At 42.2% G+C, this 22,131-nt stretch overlaps 1 protein-coding gene across 1 annotated transcript in view; it reads left to right on the top strand.

The window, feature by feature from the left end:
• Positions 1-841: 841 nt before the first annotated feature.
• The window catches only part of oprd1a (opioid receptor, delta 1a), a gene marked incomplete at both ends in the record, with an annotated part of 37,154 nt that continues 15,864 nt past the window's right edge, over positions 842-22,131 (top strand). Inside the window, 2 exons of the mRNA XM_079521991.1 lie at positions 842-861; positions 21,107-21,529. Of these exons, the coding sequence (XP_079378117.1) occupies positions 842-861; positions 21,107-21,529 (443 nt within the window). The remainder of the gene's footprint in view (positions 862-21,106; positions 21,530-22,131) is intronic.

Raw genomic sequence — 22,131 nt, 5'->3', positions numbered from 1 at the left:
ACTGCCCCGAGGGGTCAGTTCCCGTACAAATTGAATAATTTGTAGTGGAGAGCCAGTCTCGAACACGATAGAGAACAGCCATCACCAACATCTGTCAGCTCAACTACTGTAAATAGAACCTGACATAAACTGCTTATAATGCTGTAAATACAACCTAAACTCATTACTGTAGGTGAACTTCTCTTTGAGGCCCTATGTGTGGTTCTCTATGCACTTTATTTATGTGATTTTTACCTGTGTATTGACTGTAGTTCAATTCTGGATAAGGTAGTCTGCTAATCTTAATTCATTAATTGTAAATTGAGTGCAATGCTTCAGACAGGGACAGAACCAGTGTGAAACAATCTGCCATGTTGTTTCATGCCCATTAGTTCTCTTAGGCTGTTGTCTGCTTGTGTTAGTCAGTGGCAGCAAGACGAATGGCCTCCAATGAAGTCAGAATTGCTTCAGAGCTGGATTCCGTGTCAGTCTGGGATCCACACTCTCTCTCTGTTATAGATTTTTGAAGGTTAATCGACTGAAATGAAACTAAATCTAAACTCCAGTTTGGATGTATTAAGAGCATGGTGATTTATTCATCCTCTAAACACTAGGTATCCATCACCAGCAGCCAAACTAAAGAATGTTGAGAAATCAATAAGACCTAGGAGAGTACTCCACCTAATGTGTCTGTATCAATCAACTGGACCTGGTTAAAGAGACTAATCATTAGAGCCCAGGCCAAGACCCATGTGATCGATTTTTTTGGTTCCAATGACGACTCCAATTTTGGAGAGTCCTAGAGACCTAGACCACCGTAAAACAAGAAATGCAGATCTATAGAAAAAGTGTTCCTCGAAGCATGGGTCTCCACCGGGTCAGGTAGGTTATTGTGGGCAGCGATGTTCGGAATGCGCCAATCAGGATGGAACATGAAATATTGGACAAATCTGTCTTCACTTGACTATAGAGATAATCTGTACCAATTTGCGTGATGTTTTAATATATAAAATAAAATAACTTCAATAATTGCTATTGTATTTTATGTTTTTTTATCGTTGATTAGTCACCTTTACAACGAGGTATAACTTGTAAGGAGCGTGTAATCATGCATGTTCATGATTTGAGGCATTTTGTTCTAAACTCGTGGAAGCCAATCTTAGCCAATCAGGATAGAATATGAAAGATCTGAAAGACCCGTTTTGTTTAAGGACAATAGAGATACTATGCACTGATTTGCATGATGTTTGGATAAAACCTGTAGGAGTACTGTAAAATAATTCCTCCTGATGGTGCTATAACAGGCCCAATACACAAAGATGACACTTTACATGTACTGTATGTGATTGCTGTATTGTATCAATAGTGCACCAAGGTCTGACGTAATTTACACATCCTACCTGGCAATTCTGCCATTCTGAGTACCATTGATATTTTTAGTTTTATATACTTTGTACTTAATTTGTCTTGTAAAGCACAAATTAGTTACAATTTCGCAAAACAGACCATTAAATATGACTATCGTAAACGATGAAGAGTACCTCAATATCGAGACAGTTTGTTTATTTTTGATCGACAATGGAGATGATTTTAATGTTGCTCTCAGTCTCCATAGACAAAATACTTCCGGGAACCAGGAGATGAGCGAGGCACGTCAGGACTTCTGTGCTCTGTACAGTACGTAGTACGTATAATACTAGTGTAAGCGACGTGGGTGTGGGTGCAGAATATAATCAGTTCGACACTGTAAAGGTTCACTAGAACAAATACGTTATTCATACAGAAGGCACATTCCTTTTATGCTTTTTATCCCCGCCAGGAGGCCAGAATGGCCGAAGGTGAGGATTATGTTTTCACTCAGTGAGTCTGTCCCTCTGTTTATAATATCAATCATCCTGTTTAAATGTATTTTTATTTCTTTATTGCACACATTTTCACAACCTTTTCAAGGTTTTTACACAAGGTTACTCCAGTACAATGTATGCACCTTTGTTTTGCATTTGTTCTAGTTTTTGATTTTGAAAAGATATATACTAAACCTATACAGTACCTCTGAGATTATAACGCGTCTTTGTATGGAAAATATTCTGGATACTGTCCGGGACCATGCTGTTATTTGCTTTTATTGTAACTGTTTAAGTAGAGCGGTTTCGGTTTTGAAGTCCACTAGTTCTCTGAATTTGAGATCGTTTGCTTTTATGAATAATGCATTGGTTGGCTGCCACTGCAGCAATCAACTTTCAAGGAGATGGAGGGATGGTGGAACATAATAATGTCCTCTGATCAAAGAGACATACATAGTGATAGATGATAGTGATCCTCTGGGAAAAGGTAAGTGGCGGGACGGACCAAGCTGGATGTGGAAGGGAGTAAGAAGAAATGGCAGTGGTGGAGAAAGTTCACATGTTTTACTTTTACGACTTCACCACTTTTTGGTTCTAAAATTCTAGTCCTTTTCTTTCCCCCTACTCCTTCTGTGTCTTATAGGAGGGCTGTGGGCAGTTCAGAAACCCGTCTTCCAGTGACATCATCGATGAGGAATCCAAGTTAATAGAAACGGCATGCTTTCTATTCCTGAAAAGTTACAATGCAATAATGGAAGCCATCGTTCTCACGATAATACAAATCTAAATACCTTATTTTTTTTTGTTTACCCCGCGTCTCTGCCTAATGATGATATCACAGGAAGAAAAATCTAAATACCTTTTTTTTCGGAACTGCCCACAGCCCTCCTATGAGACACAGGCAGAGGAGAAAATATTTGTGCTATTTTAGTGAGGTCCAATTAGACTAGTAAAAGTAAAAGTATCAATACTACAAAAAAAAAGCCTTAATAAAGACATGGCCTTGCCTTGGGACTTTTAAACAGGGAGGAGGAACCATTTTGCACTCTATGAATAAGTCACACTAAAGGAGACATTTCAGCCTAGATGGTTATAGGCCTAAAGATTAAAAGATTATTGAGGCAGAGGCCAAGTTTTTCTCTAATACAAAATATTGGCTCAGGGATAATATAACCTTTGCTGGTGTCTATTATCAAAAAGATACAAATTACTTTTAACGTCAGTTATCGATTTCTGGGAGGCCAATCCACAATGATGTCAAGACGTGATGAATGTATATTCCAAGTACAGTTAGAGGACGTTCAATATGATTCTGGGCGGTATTCAAAATATGAAATGGAATGTTTCAATAACCTTACAAAATAAAAATCACAGGAAGGTAGAAAATGAAGAAGATTCACTATTATTAGACCTGTGTTTAAAAAACATTAACAAGGCACGACACAGTCATATTTATCAGGTCGTACTCAATAGCGCCACCACCAGACCAGGTGGCATGAAGTACTTCACTCTGGCCGTAGATGCCATAGCCTGGGAGGACCGCCACTCAAGTGTATGGGTCCCCCATTGAGGTCTCTCCATTGGGTTAGAGAGGACAACCAATGATGAAAATAAGGATGATAAATGTATTGTTAAATGATTGTCCGGAACTGCAGTAGAAGATCTGTGAACTGGATAAAATCCTACCTTGAGGGAGGAGAACAAGTGGTTGATGTCAATGAAACCATGTCCCACGTCCCTCCCAGTGAACTGGGGTTCCCCAAAGAAGCATAGGGCCGTTACTGTTCCTTCGACATGAAAGCAGCCTATCACTGCAATTTGTCCTTGTGCGCTGATAGATCCCCTTGCAGAGCCTGACCAGGGCCTTTTGTGGTTCTGGTTCTAGACAACCATTTATCCGACCGACACTAGACACTAGGCTGTGTGGTGGTGTGGAACGCATGTGTCAATTTTGTCAAGTCAGTGGGGCGAACGGTTTGCACACACACGCGCGCACACGCACACACACACACACACACACACACACACAATTGTAAGATATGGGAAAATTGTCTACTGTTCTGCTTCTACAACTACACTGAATCAGGAGACCACAAGGGGAAGTAGATTTTATTTCCCATCGAAATGAGGTGTCATTCAATGCCTCCATTTTCCCCCTTTCTCCTTTACATAATATTCCCCAGGACTTGTTTGTGTTATCCTTTCAGCCAAACATGTCTTACTGTGCTGAGAAGATTACATTTCTGACTTATAAAGCAATCAATCAACAAAAAATATGTCACTTTACATTTACATTTCTCGGAGTAGTTGAAAAACCCTTGACACCAGGCAAACAACACTATACAAACTCTCCCTCGAGCAAAGATAAAAACCATGCAGAGTTGTAGACGCAAGTGACAAGTTTACCCGTGTTGTGCAGCTTACTGTACTCGTGGAAAAAGGGAAAGAAAATAACTGTACCATACATGAAAACAAGAAACACTTTCCTGGGGTTTGGGTAATATGTGTTTTTAGATATTTTAGTATTTCTAAGTGTCTGTGATGTCATGGACTGGTCTCACTGCTGGATTACTACAATGACCATAATGCTTTGCTGCACTCACCCCACCTTGTAGAGAGGGAGAGGGCTGTCTTACTGAGACAACATGTAGTCCAGGAAGGTAGTGGGACCAGTGTCCATGACTTCACTGGCACTTTGAAATACAAAGAAAAATAATTATTAAACACATAAAACCCCCAGGAAAGTGTTTATTGTCTCCCAAACATCATTAAAATAAGATCTAGTTGCAAAAGGGGTGAAGTGGCCCTTTAACCGTTTCAATTACACCTGCAGCATTCAAGAATCTTGGTTCTAGCTCTAGTACAGATATATTCATGCGTACAGAAAACTAAGTCATGGTATCAACTGATATTTCTATCGACAAAAATCACTGAGTGGTGCAACTCCGTGTGGGGGTCCCCAGGAGGTCCTTGGGTGGTGGTTGTGGTGGTTGACTGAGAGAGACAGAGAGACTGAGACATTAGACATGGCACATACATGGCCCATACACTATTGTAGATCGGGCTCCTACACAAGATTCACAAGACTCCTGCTCATGTTACGCAGCTGTCTCACTCTCTAGCTCTCCCACCCCCCAACCTGAACCAAAACTTAACTTCCCTGAAGTTTCCATCCTGTCCTCTGCTAATAATATACAACGGAACATTTTGAACTGGGACCAGAACGTTCTATTGCATGGAAAGCAAGCCAGGCTTAACTGAGGTGATGTGTTCTGTTCTTTTCTGTCTGTCTAGTCTCTCCTTCACTCCATTCAGTACCGGGGACACTGAGTGCAATTGCACTGAATGCAATTTTATGCCCCTCCAGCTTAGAATAGATGTAGCACTATTTGACAGTGCAGCAACACAATTTATTGGGTGGGTGCATATTCAAATTAATGTGTGTCTGCGTCGATACCAAACCATCAAAAAAATATACCTGCTCCATTATGTTGCAGCCTCTATTTGTTTGAACTTTCTGAGTAAGCGATTTTTATAATTACCCTCCAAATAACTACTTCAAAGAAGGTCTTTCATCCTGTGATACTAGTTTTGCTATATTTCTAGAGGGAAACTATAGTGCGTACCGGTAACTGCGTAAACTTTGGTTACATAAGACAAAGAGTAAAAATGACTTTTGTTTGGGGGCAGAAAGTACAAATGAGAGGTCACAGCCCCCTTATACCCCCTGGTGGTGCGGGCTGCTTTTGGATCATTTCAGAATTGAACTAGCTTAACTACAAGCTCACAAACGGGTCTAAAAGTGCATTGTGAGCTTATTTTCACTTTTCATTGTATGACAAAGCATACAAGGCTTCATTAGTTAAAACGACCAAAAAGAGATTCCACCAATTTATCATGGTCTTCTGTTGTTTGGGAGGCTGTGCTTTAACTGGTAGACACTAGACAGCCCTTCCTCAAAGTTCTATTAGGTGGTGGTGAAGTTTTATTTCACTCTGTTTAACTTTAGGCAAAAGGGTCTTTCTGTGTGGAGTTTGCACATTCTCCCCGAGTCCCCGTGTCCCCTAGGCCCTATAGGGCATGGGTTCCCAAACTTTTCAGCCTGCGACCCCAAAATAATGCTACCATTGACTCGTGACCCCAACCTAACCCCGGAGGACATTTTATGCAGTTAAAGGAGCATTCAGTGATTTGGAAAAAACCCTGGTCCGCCCTGGTAACAAGCTGTGCACATGCACACGCTCTACAGTGGGGGAAGTACAACAGACCAACAGCACATGCACCAAGGCCCGCCCCACTCGATCATGATGGGAGGAAGGCCCCTCTCATCCTGATTGGATGAAAGCTTTGCCACCCAATGCCCAAACTGAAACTAGGGTTTTTTGACTCCAGTGGCTCACTGGGGACAGGGAGGAACTCCTTATGGTCAGCACACTTTATAGTAGGGAGGATTATCCAAAAAATAAGAAAAAATAAGTGATATTTGAATTAAGTGAAATCACTGAATATACCTTTAACTACATGCAATGTAATGTTATTACTGTGATTATGGTAAGCTCACATTTCATATATTTCACTAGCACTAGCAACCCGAACACCCCCCCCCCCCCCCCTTTAAGTCCCAAAATACTCAGTGTCATCATCAGTGTCACGAGCCCAACTTTGGGAACCCATGCCGTAGGGTAGGTAGCCTCACAAAAAACATGCAGTGAGTAGTGTTAAGAAGTTGAGTGCTAATTAGACCAGTGATTATGTTGTTTATCAGAGCTGTACTGGCTCAGTCAACTGTGATTCCACACTGATAGGAGAGGAGGGCATCTCACTGTATCTCTCAGAGGAACTTTACTAAAAAAGAATCAATGTGAACTGAGTGGTGCAACTCAGTGAACTGCAGCTGCACCCTGAAGTGTAAAGAGGTGACAAACGGTGCCTCAGACTCCCCAGATGGTGTTACTGGGTGGGGGTGTGGGGGGAGGAGGTAGCTCCGTGGCCGAACCCACCATCAAGAGCGCTAGTTTGATTGAACTCCAAGACTCCTGATGTCCCAACAGGAGGGACAGAGACTGATACCGGAGCTGCCAACACTGTTGCCCACAGCGGGGCGACGGCAATTCTGGCTACATCTCAGAGCTGCATGAGGCAATTATAACCTGTGTGTGTGTGTGTGTGTGTGTGTGTGTGTGTGTGTGTGTGTGTGTGTGTGTGTGTGTTTTTGGGGGGGGGGGACACTGGTGGTGGAGGTAGCGCGCACAAGACATTTGGTGTTGACCAGTTGAATGGTTCAAAGTCAGCTCTGGACAGACATACCCTCTAACAGACGGCTTGTAGGGGTTGAGGATATTCCGTGGTCACAAGTGCGGAAGTGCTGACTAGATGTAACGTCTTGTCTAGAGGTTGCCGAATAGATGGGATTCCGGGTTTAGAGATGGAAGCTTTAACTTAGGTTTAAAGTTAGATTTATCTTCTTGAAGTAACTCTACAGAAATCTTAAATCCGTCAGAGAATATTTGCTGGCACGAGGCCTTATAAAAGGAGGGAGTGACGTAACGACTAGGTAGTCGTGACGTCAACCCTGACACGGCTAGCCTGCTACAGAGCCACGCTCGTGCACCCCCTGTGGTGCGAGCGCCTTCTAGGGGTCTGTGACATGAAAAGGCTAATGATGGTGGTGCTATGGTTTTATTTAACATATTATGCTAATATATGGCAAGTATATGCAGAATGCCATATTCAGGTTCATATGTGCATATACAGTATGTGGATATATACTTGTATATACATAATGGATATCAGTGTTGTTCAAGTTACTTTTAAAAAGTAGTTAGAGTTACTACTCTGAAAAACGAACTAATTACTTTACTAGTTACTAAATTATAGAAGTAACTACTGTAGTTACTTCTATAAAAAAACGTTTTTGTTGTTCCGCACAGTAAGAGAAAAGACAACTCCCTGCAATGTTATGTTGGATCTGCTTTTTAGGTACTCGATCAAGCGCATCAGTTCCGACCATAGGGACTCCGAATCCCCCGTACCTAAACAGTAGATCCAAAACGACAGGTGGTAGCTGGGGTGGAGGAGGGTGAGCAGCAAAGTTTGCATACAGCAGCGCAGCAGAATCAGCAGCAGCAAGCAAGCAGGAGGAGGAGTGCAAACCCTTCCAGTTTAAATAGAGCGTCGCAGTCCCGCTGCTTTCATGACGACGCCAGGCCCAGGAAATAATTCCCAATGCATTTTCCCCATAGACATTTCAAAAAGTATTTATTTAAAGACCTTTTAAGCGTTGTGCGAAGCCAACTCGAGCTGTGACAAATCATGACAACAAACACAATATTTTGATTTGTCACGACAAGAGTTGGCTTTGTCCGCGGCGTAAACGTCTTTAAATAAATACTTTTTGAAAAGTCTATGAGGAAAATGAACGGGGAATTCTTTTCCGGGTCTCTCGGGGGGGGGGCGGGACTGCGACGCTCTATAGCCGGTATGAAGATGGAGTGAGTGAATCATGTGAATGAGAGCGAGATGCTGAGGCGGCCCAATAACGGCCGGCAGCGACTGCACTGAGGTTTCCTGACTGAACTTGCTCTGCGCATGTCTGTGACAGGCGCGGTGCTCATATCTCACAAAAAAAGAAAAAAAACATTGACACCAACTTTACTAACGTAAGATCCGCCCTACTCGGTCTCTGATTGGCTTACCCTGAAATCTGGCCTAGGTTAACCAATCCCCTCTTCTGCAACGTGCTTTGCTCAAGTTAGAGTGAGAATCCATGTGGTCTCCCGACGCTAGTTTGAGAGCACAAAGCTGTCAACAGAGAGCACAGAGAGGCTTACCCAGATAGAGACTCCTGCACATAGCACTGAGAGCAGTCGCCTGTAAGATGACAGATAGACTCACAGCGCTGCAGGGGGAAATGTTTCACTTGGATCACATCATCACATAACATAACGCGGGTAACGCATGTACAATAACTATAAGGCCGTTGCGGAATGGGAAAGTGTATTGTTACATATAATGTTACACGTTAGGAACGCGTTAGTCACAACACTGGTGAATATAGGAAATATATGTCTCTATATAGCTTATGTGACATATATGCAGACGGCCAATTTCGAATAATACAGTATGTCATATATGTTGTACATATAAAAATATATATCTTCATATATTTCGGGGGGGGGGCGTCAGCTAGGTTGGGAGGTAACGGGGTGCACAGCCAAAAGCGTTTGGGAACCGAACCGCTGGTAGGCCTATAGACAAATCCAGAGTAGCGCGGTCACCGCGGTGCACTGTAGGCAATCAATGTTGCAGTGTCAAGCTTAATATGACACTGCAGCTACGTATTGACAGAGCAGCGCTCTGCGATCTACAAACCATAACCCAGCGCCCCCTGATGCTCAAACATTACAACAGCCCTGAGGCACAGAACACATAATTGCAACTTGGAACAGTCTGCCATGATGCAGCAACCCATTACGGCTGATCCTATCAGCCGAGGGTTAATGAATACTTTAATTACCGATAAGAGAACAGGCTTAGTTTGTTACCAATACAATATGCTTCTAAATATAAATGCATGGCTTTCTTCAGTCACAGCAGTGTTATGTGTTATGCTGCACTTATCTAACGGTTCTCAACGTGGGGTGAGAGGACCACCAGGGATCCTTGAGAGTGTTCCAAACGGTCCCCACACAAATGATTGATTGTTTGGAACCAAATGGACACTACAGGTCTCAGGTCTGTACACTCTAAATGGTAAATGGTACATTTATATAGCGCCTTTATCCAAGGCGCTTTACATAGATACATTCACCCATTCACACACACATTCATACACCGCTTGCGGAGGAAGCCATGCAAGGTACCAACGAACACATCAGGAGCAATTTGGGGTTCAGTGTCTTGCCCAAGGACACTTCGACATGTAGACAGGAGGAGCCGGGATTCGAACCGCCGACCCATGGATCATTGGACGACCTGCTCTACCTCTTGAGCCACAGTCGCCCCACTCTAAGAGTTCAAACCGAGGATTTTACAATTTGGGTCGGGTCCCAGAGATTAAAACAAAAACTGGGGGTCCTTGAAATTAAAAAAGGTTGAGAAGAATCAACAGGCTCTTCTAGGAGATTCTATGAACGTCTCCCGGCCTCTACAATATCAAACTTTCCAGTTGAAGGATCAGAGAAGGATAAATCAAATTTAGCAGTAAAATGCTTCAAGGCATGAAGCCAGATTTATACTTCTTGGTAAGATGTTAGGATATAAGTCATGACACATCACTGCCATACATAATTTGTGGTGACAGCTAGCAGAACGTCAGCACTGTAGCAGACAGATGGCTATTTATACCTGACAAACAGTCACATTTTCACTCAGTTTCCTGCATGAGGACATCTCCTCTAAAGTGGGAACGCTAAGGCTAAGCTTCAGGGATTTCTTTACACAAGATATTTTCCAATTTTTATGGAAAACGGGGAGAAAGACAAACCCAGGGGGAAAGGAGAATGACCAAGATTGCATACAAAAAATAAGGGTTTATTCACTAGTCCTAAACAAAACCGCAGTCAAATATGCTCTGAACATTAACAGAAACACATCAACAACAAACTAATTTGTACACATGTCAACACAAGACATCAGGATGAAGCAGCCACATTAGAAAAGTTAGTCTCCAGGTTTTCTTCAGAATATGTATGACACATGGTTTACTACGGCACTATGGCACATTACAGTATGAGTCAACTAGTACTAGTCTCAAACGTGTTATTTTCAAGGACCTGCACCATAGCTCTGAGAGTGTACAAGTGTAACCAAACACACCCTAGGGTCCATTTGGTTCCATTTGTACACTCTCGAGTTACAGACCTGTTATCGCCATGCAGGGCTATCTCTTTGTGTTTCTGCCTACTCATTTTGTATGTCCGCGTCAAAAAGATTATTTTGGCAAAAATGTCCACCACAAGCCAAGCCCCCAGCTGACCCAAGCTGTTTAAAACTCCTGTGCTGCATGGCCTTTACACCAGTGGAATTCATCATCATAGCAACCTGACATGATCACATCCCATATAGAGCCTGTTGAAGAATGAAATTTAGGAAAGTTCACTCATGCAATGGACAGATGGATGCATCCTGAGTTATGCCCCCTGTCATAGACAGGCACACACCAGCTCTGAGTGTTTGTTTCCCCCACAAAGCAGTCAATTGTAAATAAGTGTTCCTCCACAGCATTGTAAATATCAACTCCTCTGGTTGTACTTTTCAGTGGAAGTTAAGGTCAAAATCTCTTTTGTGGAAGTAATCAAGTGCATTGTTGTAAAAACTACTTGAAAACCATACTTGAATAAAAGTACAGATCAAAGCCACCTATAAGAATAGTAATTTAGTCAAAGTCACATAAAGTAGCTCACATTAATTGATTTAGTTTCAAGAGTGCTTTTTTATTTTTTTATTCCCTCAACACGGGATTTGAGAATCCTGTGTCCATTACCTCAGGTCCAGATTATTAGTAGTACCACCACCACCAATGATAATGACATCCTACTATAAATGCACCACGTCTCTGTACGTGTGTGTGTGTGTGTGTGTGTGTGTGTGTGTGTGTGTGTGTGTGTGTGTGTGTGTGTGTGTGTGTGTGTGTGTGTGTGTGTGTGTGTGTACGTCTGTAATCCACGTAACTCGAGAACCGTTCGTCCCACCGACTTCAAATTTGACACAGGCATTCCACACCACCACAGGGAGTGCAGTGCCTGGTGTCGAGTCGGTCAGATACACGGTTGTCGGTTGTCCAGAACCACTATAAAAGGCACTGGTCAGGTTCTGCCAGTGGACCTCACCTGTAGATTCCATGACGTCACATTGAGATTAGGCAACACACTTCATGCCTGACACAGAACTCGGACAGTTATGTTTATGTTATTTCCATAATGTTGCTGATATCTGAGGTGGGTGGGTCCTTGGTAGCTTGATGCTCAGTGACATCATAGAAGGTATGTTTGTTTCCCTGTCTATACATCCCTGTTTTTTTCGCAGGTGTTCTGATGAATTTCACCCAAAATTTGTGCTAAATCCCATACTCCCACGATGGGCTATTTTATCTCTGTCACTGGACCATTCTCCCAGGGATGGATGGGCCAAAGGAGAAGTTCTCAGCTCCATTAAAAATACCCCCCCGGACCCCCCATGATCTTTTTTAATGTTGAAATATTAAAGAAGAGTACCTCAAATTGAATTGTTGTACTTTAATATATTTTCATTATTTTTATGAGAAATAATTCTTTATGGAATATATTACATCCTATACCCGGGTTTATGATGGTGTGACAACAGTTGGGTTTAATGTTCTAGGGTAAACCTGCATGGTCAATTCCTCAGTAGTGTTGATTGATTCAATGATTCACAGTCACTATTGAGCCAGCACTGCCTGCACATGTCCAAATTGAACCAAATAGTTCCAATTGGTTTGTAAACTTTCCGAGTTAAATTAAGGCTTAAGGCTGATGCTTGTACTGTAGATATGCTACGTTTGCTGTTTTTGCTAACAGTAGGCTAACATTTTAGGACATATGAGGTTTAATTCCACCCGACAGAGATGATATTAGTGATATTGATGATGATATTAGTATTGGACTAGTGGTTTTGGCACTGTGGCATTTTCATCATAGTCCAAATAGAAAAACTAATTAAGATGTATTGTAGAGTTGAAACCTTATTCTTGTTCTGCAGCTTTGTGTATTGATTATAATCTAAAGTTTTGTGTGCTCCAGTGTGTTTCTCAGTTTTAGTTCTTCTAAGTTTCCCAGTGTGTTTATTGAACAACAATAATGATGTCAAGAAGTAGTTCTGCTTAAGTAAGTAAGATATTGTAGAACTTGTTCAACCCCTTAACACTAATCCAGACATACAGTACTTGCATCATCAGTCTTTTCTGGCATCAAAGTGAAGAAAAATTACTTTTTCTTGTTTTAAACCAAACTGACAATAACAGAAAAATAACTCTGGCTCAAGCAAACGGCTTCTCGTTAATCTTTTATCTAGCACTGTCTGGCAGCACCACAAGCACCGACAACCAAGGGAGACAAAATATTTTCCTCGCAGTCAATTTGATTCGGCTGATAAATTGTTCTTCCAAGTCTTGATCAACAGCAGTCAAATTATGTGAATTAATTGAGAAAATACTGATCCATTTCTAAATCAATAATGAGATAACCTATAACCATATACAGTACCTCTCTACAGCGTTCATCTTCCTGACTTACACTGACATGGACTCATTTCATATTCCCCTCCACACTAACAATATGTTTTGAGTTGATAGGAGTTGCATGAGAGAAATGCCAGTGTTGATTAATTACGTGCTTGTATAATAAACGTCTGCAACCACATTATCATCAATGTTCTGCTATGCATTTTTCCTCTCCACAGTAGAAGCCAGAAGAGGCAGGTAGTAGGGTGTAACAAATGAATGCAGGGAGCCATGAGGGATTGGGAACTGTTTGATACACATGAGGCAGGTGCAACCACACACTGTGAGCTGGCTCTGCCAGCTTTTAACTTTCTGCTTCCTCTCCATGGTGAGACACAACTTTAGGGCCTGTGGGGTAACTTTAAAAACACGTGGCTATTGGATGGAAACCTTGTTTGCCCCAAAGACCCTTTATAGTTTTCAGGAAGTGGAAAGCAAGAACTTGCGTTCCAACAGATCCAATGTAGCTATTTAGTCACAAGCTCTTGTTAATAGCAGTTGCCCAGTTTTAACCTTCTCCCATTCCTCTCCAAGGCCAGACACAACTTTGGGCACCTTTAATAAGATTTAGACAGTGAGGTAAGGGCAAGACTGCTTAAAGATAAAAGTAATCCACCCAATGCATTCTTTGCCATTTTGTATTTTAATTAGTCAGACGTTATTTGCAGGAGAACAAATTAGTGTGCAGGAGAACAAATTAGTGCGGTATTAATCAGTCAATGTGTGCAGGACATAGTGGTAATTAAGACGTTTACTGGGTGTTGGTTGGACTGATAACTTTCAATAGGACCTCTGGGTTAAATTAGTGTGTGTGTGTGTGTGTGTGTGTGTGTGTGTGTGTGTGTGTGTGTGTGTGTGTGTGTGTGTGTGTGTGCGTGCGTGTGCGCACATGCGTGCGTGTGTGTGTTTATGGTGTATGTTTACCTACAACAAAACTGTTTTGTCAGAGTTAGCTCGCTAAAAAGCACTGTCGGTGGCCTGTATACTCACTCCTTGATAAATGTGAAACTTTCCTTGCAGCTCTCATATTCCTCAACTCCTACATGAGTAGGCCTACTCCTACGTCCATGGGTTCTCCCAAGTCCCAACAAGAGATTGGCTCTGATATATGAGTCCTGTTCTTCACTGTTCTTCTACCCTCACTCACAGTGTTGCTCAACTAGAGGTTTTCCTGGCGGTGTTGAGGGGTTTGGCTCATACAAGATTCAAGCCCAACACTACTTTAACAGCAAAGAAGAAGAAGAAGAAAAACGAAACAAAGAAAAAAAGAAAAAGGGCAGGAAAACGTGACCTGGATTAATAATGTTCTGGATAGGATGCATGCACAGTTGCACACACACACACACACAGTTGCGCGCGCACACACACACACACACACACACACACACACACACACACACACACACACACACACACACACACACACACACACACACACACACACACACACACACACACACACACACACACACACACACACACACACACACACACACACACACACACACACACACACACACGTCCTGGCAACACTCAATATTGCTCCCGCTGTGCTCCTGATTGGTCATTTGCTCACCGATTGGTTGATTGGCACTTGCAGGCCACCATTCTGGGCCACTCTGGACCTGCTCGCAGCCTTGCTGTCATCAACGGATTGTTGCAGCAGGTGGGAGACAGGGCAGATGGCAAGAGGGGGGGAGAGGCCACGTTGGGGTCACTATAAGACCCTACGATTACTTTTGGACCTGCTTGTATTGGCCAAGCTGCACACAAGATGTGAATCTGCTCGTCCATGACAGCTGTGGACTGCAGAGGCACAAAGACCCCACCTGGATTTCACACAGGGAACCTGGAACCACGGCCTGCACCGTTTTACACGGCTCCAGATCAGAGACGCTAACTGTTACCACCAGTGGTGGAAAAAGTACTCACATGTTTCAATACTGCAATGTGGAAATACTGCTGTTACAAGTAATTTACTCGAGTGAAAGTATACAAGTATTGGTATCAAAATGTTCTTAACCCATTCAGAACAGGAACCCCTGTTGGTGTTCTAATTTAGCTATTGAAAAATAGCAGATCTACAAGCCGCTCATATAGAGCGGCACCGAGTGCTGCGCTACGAGCTTGTATATCTGCTATTTTAGGAAAAATCGTGAAAGAGTGGCACAAATCTTTGAATATATACTTTCAGAGCGAACATTTTTTACTCAAATCTTTGCTTCTGGGAGGGTCCCTGGAACAACAGTTTCAGAAGGGGGTCCGCAGCCAAATACAGATAATTCTGGGGGTCCTTGACATGAAATAGGTTGAGCACCACTGACATAGAAACAGGTTTTTCAGAAAACTGTCATGATTTAGAAGACATTTTGTAGAATCGAGCTTAGGTCTAAATGGGTTAAGTACCAAAAGTAAAAGTAATCGTCCCATTTCACGTTTTCAAATGTATATATATTTTTGAAAATAGCAGATCTACAAGCACACAACGCGTCGCGATGTGAAGCGTTGTAAGCTTGTAGATCGGCTGTTTTCAAATGGCTGAAATCTATCTGAAGTGGGTAATGTATGTTCTGTAATAATAATCAAAATCTATAATCTATAAGTAACTATAATATTTTTAAATAATTGCAATGGAGTAAACGTATACAATATTTGCCTCTGAGATGTAGTGGAGTAGAAGTAAAAGTATTGGAAATTGGAAATGATCAAGTAAAGTACCTAGGCCTACAGTACTTCAGTAAATGTACTTAGTTACTTTTCACCACTGGTTATACCACAACAACATAGGTGGAGGAGTACAGGATTTAAAGGATATAAAATTGTCCGATTTCCAGGATGTTATTGAGTTAGATTGAAATCCCTCAAGCAGGGTAGTAAAACACTTTGGCAAATCCTGTTGTTGATGTATGAAATGAAATAAACCATGGAAAGTGTTTTTACACAACATTTATTCAGCACAGGGGAACAGAGGCAGTTGCTTGCTGCTTAAAACAATTAGTTTAATCAATAGCCTATCACATACTGTAGCCTACATGGGCAACTGGCGGCCAAGGGGCCACCTTAGCTTAATGGGGCCCGCATGTCAATTATCCAACCCCAACATCGGAATGCTGACATATTATTGATTTCAGCTATACCGTAGCAAAGATGGCCGACCTGCAAGCTCAAAAGGGGTCGCACTATACTACGCATTTTGAGTGCTTGTAGATCGGCTATCTTTTGCTATACGTTTGTGTGACATACAGTAGAATGACGATAAGTAGGGCATTCATTACTGACCAACAATCAATGCAATGTGGCCCTCTGGAGTGAGTGTGGAAATATAGTGGCCCTCTCCATCATCAAAGTTGCCCTCCCCTGGCCTATCAAACATGAACAGTCCCTGTACTGTATCTTCCGGAAGGAGCTTTTAATTTTTTATTTGGCTCTATTCAAGGAAGTATACCAGCCACACATGAGCATGTCAGAGTGTTTTAATCTGATCATCATTACAATGTCTAGGGAGGTAAAATTGCGAGATGAATAATAAATAAACACTAATAAGAGATGAGGGGATTGGCGCAAACATGTGATGTTAAGACCCCCCCGCTGGGGGTTCTCAGTGTGAGAAATAAGAGCAGTGGAGTGAGAATTATATCAAGGCCATTTGCATTCGTCACACGCTCAGCGCACGAGAGCTGAGCGTGCTCCGCGCATGGGAGCTGGCAGCCCTGAAATGTAAAGTAAATGCAGAGTAAATTATACACTGAGGCTGTAAACGAAAGCCGATGAAATGCCAAGAGCAAATGTTTAGTTCAATTACACTCAATTTGCACAAAAGGGAGTTAAGGGACTTAATAGTGTGAGCAAGAACTATACAGAATCGTTATATTAAGATTATTCAGTGTGAGCAAGAAATGTACAAGACAATGGATCGATTATTGTGATTAGTGATGGAAAGTAATACGTAAATTTACTGCAGGGCTGTACTTTTTAAATTGTTGAGGTACATTTACTTCACTTGAGTATATGCATGATTTATTTTGACTCCTCCATTACATCTCAGAGGCAATTATTGCACTTTTTGATGCCAATACTTTTCTACATACATTTATTTTACTCAAGTAATAATGTGAACACAAGGTAGTATTTCTACCTTGTGGTATTGCTACTTTTGAATAATCTGAGTAGCCTATATGCTACTGGTTATGGGGTGGGCTGGGGTATTTTAATTAGATAATGACTTCTTCTGAATCATTGATGTATCAACCACATAGTAGTATTTCCCCATGGGAGATAAGATCCATCAGATGGTGTTGATGAGCATGTGCAGCTCGCTCCACATCGATCAGAATTGTCCAACCAGGAGAGCAGGGTGTAATTATTATCTCTCTGGGACTTCTGACTGCATCCATGATCAATCCACACTATAGATAACGTGTGACGTGTTGTTGGACAGTCTGTGTGTAATGGTAGAGGCGGGAGACCAACACACATGGCTATGGAGCAGCAGGCTGTTAAAGGACAAGTTAGTTTCTGTTTGTTCAATAACAGGAGTCCCCATGTCTCCAGCTCTCTTTCTAGCAAACAGAAAATGTATTTTCGGGTCGGGAAACTCTCTCTGCGTTGTGTTTACGGAATGGACATGGGGATTCGAGGTCACAATTCAGCCGAAACTGTGGCATATTTATTTTTGCATAGAAATAAACACAATCAAATGCAGCAGGCATTAGACACAGCACACCTCTGCAGTACACCAACCTTCTCTCAGCTGGCATCAAGCAAGAGAGACAATAACTTACACAATTACAATTAATACACAATACACAATCTGTCACAAAACATTCACATTACATCACAATACAAATACACTTGACATTAAATACACCACCGGCTAAACTGTATTTTATATAAAAGGAAATAAAGCAACAAAATACATTTAGTACAACATACAATAAATCATGGGAGCAACAAAAACATACCTGCGTAGAAATAAACACAATCAAATGCAGCAGGCATTAGACACAGCACACCTCTGCAGTACACCAACCTGTAATGAGTGACAATTGACAAAATAATTGACAATCAAGCATGCTGCAGTCTCTGCTGTGTGTGTGCGTGTGTTAAAGTGCTGAGTCCTCACAAGTGCTGTTAAACAAAACTCTACCAAAACGTCACTAAAAAGTTTGTCAAAATACTTAAACCTTAGCTAAACAAACACATAGTAACATATAGAACTGAATTACAACATCATTTCACCGTTTGCATTGGTTAAATACACTTAAAACAACTTTAGAACAAAAATCTACTAAGAGCAGAGAACTAACCCACCTTCTCTCAGCTGGCTTCTTCTTTACTTCTTATTTTTGTTTAAAGGCGGTTGGCATCCAGTGTTTGGCGCATTACCGCCACCTTCTGACCCAAATTATGGATCAAACTTAAACTAACTGCCATATCAAAACACAACTAAAATAAAAAGTTAACAATGTCCACCCATTGTGATCCCACCCCATCCCCTATTCCATTCAGTTACTCAGACCCTCAGGCACTGAGAAATCCTCCCTCAGCACAGCGTCCAGATCTTCCCCAGTGACATCCACCTCAAGAATCTTCTGGCTGCTTCCAGCACCATCTTTATTCTTTCCGACGGCGACTTCCTTGAGATTTCGACAGCACAGTTTATCACCATAGCTATAAAAGCCAGGAACCGGGTCTTATCCATACATATACAGATGCCATGTCCATTTTCCCTTCCCTCTTTTTCTGTGTCCCTCTTCATTGTGCTTCTCCACTCTCTTTACCACCTCTGCATAAGACATTTCTTTCATTTATGCCTTCATCTTGTGTATCTTAAGCTCCTTCACTTTCCTCGCACACTTGACCCAGCATAATGCTCTCCTCCACAGTGCATGCACTTTGCCTGCTCTTTCCCTGTACACTCTCCTTTACAGTTCTCTTTCCCACACCTCCCACATCTTTTCTTTCCCCTACACACAGATGCTACGCGCCCATACTCTTGGCAGCAATAGCATCTTAGTGGTGCTCTTTCAAAAGGCCTAACACGGAAACATATACACGATCTGGCAAAACATCACCCTGAAATGTAAGACAAACTGACGAGCTGTCCTCCCGTTTCCCCTCCCTGAATCGTGTCATCCTCCTTATCGCACCAACTCCTTCAATATCAAAATCCTCCGGCTTCATCGATAATGGCACGCCACTAATTACTCCCCTCGTTTTCTTTCCTCTCAGGTAAATAACATTCACTGAGCGATCATTAAAGTACATAATTTGTATTGCTTTCTCTGCTTGGTCTCGGTTACTGCACTCAATCACCACCAAACCACTATAGTAATCCTCACAGCCTTCACCCTGCCAACCATTTTCTCCACAAACTTTCCCACCGCTTGAGGCTCACTAAAAAGCCCGTCGGTTTGGGTGTCCGAACTCATCCCGACCACATATCTTGCGATATCTTCGTCACTCTCTGAAGCTCCTTCCTTCTTTCTTTTCTTTGTATTTCCATAAGCTCTTGGATCCTCAAAATCACTTCTTTCATCCTCTGATGATTCCTTCTCCGACTCCATTTCAAACCGACCGCCACCGAGCAACCGAGGAACTTCCTCTCGCCTCTCTCAGCTGGCATCAAAGCAAGAGAGAGAAGGGGAAGGAAACGCAGGTAGATTACATCACTGCAGGAAGGAGTGACTTCAAAATAAAACAACAACACATAGCTCCCAAAACATTACAAAATAAAAGTGACAATAAATAATATAGCATGCAAGGGATCTTTGGTGGAATGCATTCAATATATCTTATATACCTGCTACACAGACACAATTGGGAGTTTGGAACTGGACAATCTTAAAGGGATTGTGACATTTAAAACAAAAATAATTGAGTTCTTGTACCCAAAAAACCTGAACTTTTAACATTCAGTAGATTTTCTGTGGTCTGGGATTTTCTGGCTCAAACAAGTGCTCTGATTTTCCTGCTGTTTGTTAGGTCACAGCCTGCAAATCCCATATATGTCCATGGGATTTGGCAGCAGATGTCACTGTTTTCACTGTTTTGCCTGTTTTCATTGCAACTCAAAAGGCTTCGAAACCCCAGAGAAAACTCCAGACCACAGAAAATCCACTGAATGTTCAAAGTTCAGGTTTTCAGGGTGTAATTGAGGTCATAAAGAAAAACGTAAAATAAATGAAAATGTATGTCATGAAACTGAATGAAGCTGATAAACAAACTCCTGATTGGCTGAAATTGGCAACCCAATACATTAAGTTTCTGTTTATTAAAAAGTTGGGGAGACAGGGAGATCACTGTTACTGGACAAATACTCCATAGCATTAATGATATCCAAAATATAGCCTCACACAATGGAGTGGCCTATAACATTTAAGATGACAGCCTATTTATCACAAAACAAAACGGCTATAAGCCTAATAGCCTGCATTATTCAATGTCAGGAAAAAGGTTATTGGCATTTTTTAACACTGTTATACGTTCCATTCCCCGTTTCAGATCTAAAGTTTTTACTTTTGTGTGTCGCATCAAAGACCAATTAATATCCAACTAACTTTTCATGACTGTGGCAAATGCGCGCTTTCAAGAGCGCGCTATACAGAACCACACTTTGCCGCGCGCCGCTCCCAGTCTTGTCCCGTGGGATTATTTATCTGTATACTGGCTTCATAGTTTCATCAGAACCTCATCGATTTGGCTCTTTGCTGGCAACTCGCTTCGTTATTTTCGCAGTGAACTACGTGGCACTGACGTGCGTGCAGGACGCGCGGTTAAAAGAGCCTGAACGGGGAGGCGAGGTGAGTCTTGGAGAGACGGAGAGCATGATCGCATGAGCTCGTGCGTGCACATGCAGACAGCTACTGCGATTAAATACAGGATACGTCAATGGTCCTGGGATACATAATGACCGAGAGCCCATGCAAATCTGTCAGCTTTTGTGGCAATTTGTTTTTGAAGATTTTTTTGGTATAGCTCTTTTGTATAGCCTATGTATCTAGCTTTCCAGACGCTCTCCTTTCCTCTCATTGCATCTCTTCAGAAGCGCACTCTTTGTATGGACAAACAAACGGCGGTACTACATCCTCCTCGCCTTTGCTTTTGAATTAAAGTCTATTTCACTGGACAGCGACAGGCTTCAGCACCACAGCGCACTGGACATCGACAGGTTTCAGCACCGCACGGCACTGGACAGCGACATGGAGACGGAGCTGTTCTCGTCCACAGCGCCCAGGGGTGCTGATCTGTCTGACCTGTACTCTGTAATCCCCTTCAATGTCACCTTCTTCCCTGACGAGGACCTGGACTTCATGAGCAACAGGCAGAACTACACGGAGCAACAACAGAGTAGTCCCGTCCGGAGCCCTGGGGGCATCATTATAGCGATCTGCATCACGGCTCTCTACTCCGTTATATGCGTGGTGGGACTGCTGGGAAATGTCCTGGTCATGTACGGAGTGGTGAGGTGAGTTTATTAAAAACCGCCACTCAATGTTTTACTTAGCTTTTTATTTGTTTGTTATTAATATCATACGTTTACCACTATTAAGGGAACAGTAAGAGATATCCATTCCTTTGTGTGCATCTATAGGCTATACTTTCACCATTGCTTGCACTTTCAGTATCAGTATAGAGTGCATGCGTTATGAGCGCACAGGTGCGCGCGCGCGCGCGTGCGTTTGTGTGTGTGTCTTAGCTTGTGGTTAGTATCTTGCATCATATCCCCACATGAAGCATTCTTCCTCAAGCTTAAAGTCCCACATCTGAAAAACTAAAAAAAGAAAATCAGGCAAGACAAAATAATATCCCTGTTAGAGAGCTATATAATTGTGGTTGTAAGTCATACTAGTCAGTGGTTACATCATCAGTTTGTGTGTGTGTGTGTGTGTGTGTGTGTGTGTGTGTGTGTGTGTGTGTGTGTGTGTGTGTGTGTGTGTGTGTGTGTGTGTGTGTGTGTGTGTGTGTGTGTGCGTGCGTGAATGTGTGCCTCCCTGGTCTGGAGCATTAATTAGTGAACGAGTAAAACAGATGGAGTTTACGACCAAAAAATACTAAATAGTAGGCGTG

This window comes from Electrona antarctica (assembly GCF_951216825.1).
Source record: "Electrona antarctica genome assembly, chromosome: 15".
NCBI classification, from domain to species: domain Eukaryota; kingdom Metazoa; phylum Chordata; class Actinopteri; order Myctophiformes; family Myctophidae; genus Electrona; species Electrona antarctica.
The sequence above is the reverse complement of the archived record's forward strand: the minus strand, read 5'-3'. Positions and strand labels throughout refer to the sequence as shown.